The sequence below is a fragment of the Atta colombica genome, unplaced genomic scaffold, assembly GCF_001594045.1.
Source record: "Atta colombica isolate Treedump-2 unplaced genomic scaffold, Acol1.0 scaffold238, whole genome shotgun sequence".
Classification (NCBI taxonomy): Eukaryota; Metazoa; Arthropoda; class Insecta; order Hymenoptera; family Formicidae; genus Atta; species Atta colombica.
The window spans coordinates 2,076,383-2,083,425 of record NW_017259336.1 but is presented as its reverse complement, the minus strand read 5'-3'; the positions used below and the strand labels follow the sequence as shown (position 1 = coordinate 2,083,425).

Below are 7,043 nucleotides of genomic sequence, written 5' to 3'. Positions count from 1 at the left end.
CAAAATTACTTCACAACATCAACAATCGCCTTTCACAAGGTGCTAATATAATTATTACTTGTTCATTCATGTCACAATATTATGTTTGAATCTCAATTCAAGGTAAAACTTATCAAATGAAATTCCTCGTACACGTAGTTACGCGTCACGTGATGTGCATTTAAATCGTGTATGTAATTGCATAGTAAAATTTAATTTGACAAACTTTTCATTTGGCATTAAATTTGCAAATTATATTTATACCAATTATTAAACTAAATAATAAATTTACATTTTCGATGACTTAGTATGATTAGCATTTAGTATTCAATAATAGAATAAATTAAATCTCTATTTCTTGCAATTAAATTGCGATATTACAATTATTGTATGCTGACAGAATATATAAATTTAGTATTCCACAAGTAATTACATGTACGATGGAAGTATGTACAAATACATGGATAGAAAGAGAGAATATGAATTTCATATTATTGTTAGACTCACCAACGCAGGGATTATGGTTCACCGTCGAGAAGATCTTGTCGCATCGTCGCTTCATATGATTATTCGGACATATACAGCCGAACATTGGCGATAGTCGCAGTTGCGTCCAGGAATCATGACAAGCATCTCTGAAACAGTAACGAAAGAAGAGATGTGATTACATATTGCATAAGAATTATTAATTATGTAAAAAAATTTAATATATAAAATATATGGAAAATAATGAAAAATATATAAAAATAAATAACACAAAGTAGTGAATACAGTAATAACAGAATAAATAAGGCTGGGCCACATTAAGATGCTAGCTTCATAAATGAAAAACGCTACGTATGTAACATACGTTTAAATGCAAGATTTGTATAATAATGTTAATAACAGATCACTGTGCTGCATAATCGTGACCCACCGCTATATAAATATTATTAATTAATCGCGATGAATTCCCGTTTCGCCTTGGGTCGTGTAAATCCCTCGCGCAAAGGATTAATGACTGGCCATCAAATATCGGCGTTTTGCCAAGTACATCGACCTACATCTGGTCCCCAATAGCCGTTAATAAATATTAAAATACGCAAACTCCGATATTCACCGAGCTACCGTATATATCGTCGATATTTCGCTATTTTTGCACATGTCTGTGTTCCAATAATCCGCGGTAATTGCAAGACATTATCGATGCGATACATATCGGAATTTCAATACGTGCATAATTAGCGATTGCTACTTTTATACTATAAAGCGATGGTTATAGCATATCTTTAATAGTGATAGCATATCTTTTACAGATCGTCAATTTTTATTTACTAGGTGACATAATGTAATACACACACACACACACACACACACACACACACACACACACACACACACACACACACACACGCACGCACGCACGCACGCACGCACGCACGCACGCACGCACATACATAACTTGCGAACTGTAAATAATAAATTGTTTATAATATAATAACTTAGAAAATTTTAAAACAAAATATACAATTTCCAATTCAGTTTGTAGAAACTCGATACAACTACTAAATTGCGAGAAAATTAATATAACATAAGGGAAAAAAACTCGGCGAGAAACTGCTAAAATAGTTGCATAAAAGTCTGTAACATATTATATGTTTATACATAATAAAGATATACAATTTTAATCATTTCATTTTATAAAGGTTTATCCGTAATTAATTATTAATAAGATGATTATATGTACATATACACACAATGGCATATTTAAAATTTAACTAATAATAATTATTAATATCTTATTTTTAAGAATATATTATTTTGAATAGCTTTAAAAGTTTGATGTTGGAAACGTATATACGTATAATTAAATTTTTTTTAATAAAAAAATGTTATTAAAAAAATTTTATTAATAGACATAAATTTATATTACCGTTCACCAAGGATTATATAGAAAAATACAGATAGAAAAATACAAATTTGAACTAAAATCTTTTGTAACTTTGTAATTATTTAATTAATTTAAAGATTTCTTTTTTAAAATATTATATAAATCTTATATTTTAAATATATGCAAATTAATCATCTGATATAATCAATTTTAATTAAATATAAAAAAATTATTAACTCATTTCTTTGTCACGATTACTTTATAATTAAAGATTATTATAGGCTTAAAATTTTACAGAAAAATAAATATGTATCCGATTAAAATGTAAAGATTGTTTAAATAATATTTAGATTTAAACATTTCACGTCTGGGTTATTATTATCGTACTTTTATTATTAGGAAATAAATTGTCTTTTCAACATTATACTTTACTGTGGATAGTAAATATTATAAAAAAATGAACCTTGAATATTGTAATAATACAAACTTCTATTACTTAAAATACACAGCTTCGTCTTTAAACAAAAATTTTATACATTTATCATTTTCACAAGTCTATGAAAATTCTTTTTTATACACTCATACTTTTTATGTCTATATTATATATTTTATATTTATATTATATTTATGTCTATATTATATAGACATAAAACATAAAACAAAAAAACATTCAATCATAACTGATTGTTATAAAAAGAAAAAAAGAAAACTTTTGAAAGCCAAAGTAAAATTTTGCTTATTCTCTTCTTGTCTTATCAGTCCAATTCACGTGCATGCATTCTGCAAATTATAGATACACTGGTAAACTTCGATCGTCAAAGCTATAAATCGTAGTTTTTTTCTCTTCATCGTTGAAACTTTCGTTAGTTTTGCAAGAGTCAATCGCGGGTTACACTACGCCTCATATCTGACGCGAGAACCCCGATCGGGAACTGAAATGTACTCAACTCTTTCCTTCCTCTTCCTGTCGAAAGTAGAAACTTTACGCGAATCCAGACCAATTGACTTTCGAACTTACACGAGAACGCTTAACGGACCTTTCCTACACACCGACAATCCGCCACGAAGTAACGGCTCGATGTAGTTCAATGCACTCAGTGATGCACTGAGCGATTCAGGTTACTTCACTGATGATAAGGAATTACATTAGACCATCTTGATGTTAAAAAAGGAAGAATTGGTCTGAAAAAATTATTTTTAAGCATTTTAAAGTAATTATCACCTTAATTAATGAATTTGATTTAAACTTTCCAAAATATATATTTAAAAGAAAAATAATATCTAATAATATTTAAACAAACATAATAATAAGCAAGCACAATAAATGGATCACAATAAAGTTAACAAATTAACAATAATAATACTATTAATGTGACAGCAACTAATAATTGATTTACATGTTGCTTTTTTAAAAAATTTGTATTTTTACTCGTTTAATATACATTCGATCCGAATCGGATATAATTTTTCTTATTAAGTCAATATCATAGTCAATACTCTGATCATTTCCTCAATAAGAGAAAAAAAATATGCATAAAAATGTAAAAGAAAAATGAATGAAGGGAAATTCGATGTAGAAACTCTCAAGCTCAAAATTATTTGGGTTAATGGTACACACGCTACGGTGAATCTTGCTCGAATTAGAGGTCAAAGGAGGCAAAAGCGAGCGGATGGCAAAGCTTGAACTGAAGAGACGGGATAAGAGTGGGAGCGGAAGATGCATCAAAGGGTGCAAAGGTTCTAAGAACGAAAACGCAAGTCACGTTTCATTCCGCATCCAGTGATTTTGTTTGACTTCTCTTTCTTTCTATATGAAGTCGCCAAATATTTTTATTGTACCATAAAGCCTTAATTTATTATTACCTTTGTAAAAATCATACTTAAATTTTGTTTATTATTATTTTTGTAGAAACCGTAATTAATTAAATTTTGAAACATGAATGAACATTTCTGTCATAAATAACATAAAAATGTAAATGTTTAATGTTCTTTGTATGTTAGATCATTTTTGTTAAGTTTATATGTTTATAAGTTTATAAAAAACTTTGATTCGTAATTATGTCTGTATACTCAATCAGTTTTTCTTTATAATGAATATTAGCTGTACAAAATAAATTCTCGTGGTTTTTTTTTTTAAACATATCTATTTATAAAAGCAAAATTTAAAAAGTAAATAATTTGACTGAAATGTTTGTATTTTAATAAATGATACAAACATTTCAATCAAATTATCTGCTTTTCGAATTTATCACTTTTTACTATCATTTTGATAGTATAAATGAATACTGTGCGAAAAAATATTTCGCAACACAATTTACTCACATCAAAATCATCTTTTTTAAATCTTTTAAACCAATCTGGCGGTCTTTTAGACTCAACATTTTGTCTCCGCATAATTTTATAAATTCTGATTGCTTGATGGCGATTTTAACGCGTTGTGATGAAAATAATGTAACATGCAATGACGAATATGCACATTTTCATATTTAATTAAATTAAAAATGTAGTTAATTGTCTAACTGCGAATTATTATATAACTTTTGAAATGTAGGAGAGTCAACCTTACTAATGGAAAGATAATTAAATACGGAAACTTATATAATTTAAAGTTGATGATGGAAACTTATTTATGTATATTAGAATGCATTACAAATATATATATCGTTCCCCTTACTTCAAAAGTTACATAACTCAAAAAATTAAATTTTTTAGAAAGGTAAACTATTTCAACATGACAGAAAATGATTGACTAATTAAATAATATCAGAAAAAAAAAAATTCTTAGAAACATAATTAAATCGTTTTTATCATTTTCCTTTTACAACTTTTAAAAGCCATTCTTTTTGCAATGAGTAATAATTTTTATATCCTATAAAATGATTACAATTCTGAAATAATGAATCATGAAAAATGACAACTCGAAATATCAGCATTAATTTATATTTAAAATGACTAAATTAAAAATAAAATAATTTCTTCTTTAAACTTCTTCTTACTCATATAAAAACTATTCTAATCTCTTTGAAAACGACACAAGTACTATTTGCCGGACGGACTGTGAAGTAAAGTTAGTTTACCTTTAATAATTGATAAAGTAATCTTTATTTAATTCGTAAATTAGATAAAGATTACTTTATCAATTAGCAAAGGTAAACTAACTTTACTTCACATAATAACTCGAAAATTACATTTTTCATGTATCACTTTTGAAGTACGAAAACGGTATATACATATATATATAAATGTTTAAAAAGAAGTCTGCAAATACTTTCGATTGTATTGATATTTCTTTATTTTGCAATAATATATATTTTTCTATTCTTTCCTTCATACTATCTATTATAATATACATTGTTATTTTGTTGCCATTACACCTGATCGCTATTGCATTCATGTGGCAGCTGCAAGCTTTGCGGTGCACAACGCAAAGTTTCAACGGATTTCGCGACCCAGTGACCTGCGCGTTTACGCTATTGTATTGGTGCAAATAAATCGCGTCACAACAATATGAATGCGCATAACCGGGTAAAATAAGAAACAATGGAATTGGGATTCATGATCCTCATATATCGAAATCACTGACCCAAGAATCCATCGATTCTGCATCTTAGGTGTATCCAATCGATAAGTGGTATATTCGTTTCCGCTCCATTGAGATCGAGAAAACTGTTTCGAGGAAGTTTACTTCTTGAACAATTCGTTCTTCAAAGTAAAACCGCTTCTATTCAACTTCAATTCCAAAGTTTCCTAAATTTCGTAAAATGATCAAGAAATTCCTTACAGAGTACCGATTTTCAAAGTAAAAAATTGATCCGAATAAAGAATTAAATACATATAGAAAGAAATCACATAGTTCAGAATAAAATATAGAAATAAAATAATATGCAACGTATACTTCGCAACGTATACAATCGCAATTGTATAAGAATTAAATATAAACTAGTATTTTTTTATTTTAAATAACATTAATATAAACAAATAATATAATTATAAATTGTTAAGTTAAGTCATAATTACTAACATTAAGTGCTGCTAAAGAAAAATGTATTGAGTAATACGCTATTAAATATCAAAGAAGCAATTGACAAACGAAATTAAATAATATGTAGTTATTTCTAACTTCATCTGTGTTAAAATATAAATCAATCTATATCTATCTTAGTTTCAAAGTAGACATTTATGTTAACATATGTTCTTAATGGATAATAAATTAAATTTAATACATTTCAATGAGTTAAATAATTTAACTTCATTGTTTTAATCAAATGAATGACATATTGGGAGGAAATAGGCAACATATGGAAATGATTAAAATAACTTAAATATATTAAAAAAGAACTGAAATTATAAATACAGCTTGACAATATGAATTTAACCTGTGATGTATATACCTGTAATTTTCTAATTTATTATACAGAATGTCTGTTAATTCTTAATGTAAAGCTTGTGAGTGAGTATTTATAGTCGATGAACTAAATTGAAAAGAAAATTCTGTATCATTTTGTAATTTAACCAGAAACCAATTTATTGAAATTTTATGAGTTTCAGTATGTACACATACAAACACTGACATCATATATTTTCTAATAAATTGTTATATATTACTAAAAAATACCAATAAAATGTCTGATACAATGAATTTATCGCCGATTAATATAATTATAATATCAAATATCCTATATATTGAGCCAATGTGTTAGAGTGATAATACTTATATATTATTTTTAATTACTTAAATTGTTTTATTTTGATATTCAAATGATAACTGTGATATTTAAATGATTACTGTGATCTTTGCGAGATGTACAGTTGAGTCAGATGAGACTGACTCAAACTGAGATTCATGCAAAGGATCGATAGTGAAGCGAAGTGGTACAGACGTGAATTAGTCAGCCTTCTGCGAAGGAAATTGCAACGGCGACGGTTCGAAGCGATATAGGAGTTTCTACGGCTAGAAGTGTCGACGACAGACATTCAAAACGTCGTTTCCTAATATTCTACAGGATCAGTGGTTTCGTTTTGAAAGTAAACCACAAATTCGTAAGTTTAAGCTGTTATAATATAATATGTCAAAGTATGCGTAGATAGAAAATTATCAAAAAATACAGAAAAAAGTTAATGCAGAACATAAATCTTAGTTACCTTAGAATGTTATTATGATAACTATTTTATTATCATTAAATAAAAGATTAAG

General features: G+C 27.4%; 1 protein-coding gene across 1 annotated transcript in view; it reads right to left on the bottom strand.

Annotated features, from left to right (window-relative positions):
- The window catches only part of LOC108688661, a 343,834-nt gene that overhangs the window by 64,831 nt on the left and 271,960 nt on the right, over window positions 1-7,043 (bottom strand). The window contains exon 5 of the mRNA XM_018194993.1: window positions 487-614. Coding sequence (XP_018050482.1) covers window positions 487-614 — 128 coding nt within the window. The remainder of the gene's footprint in view (window positions 1-486; window positions 615-7,043) is intronic.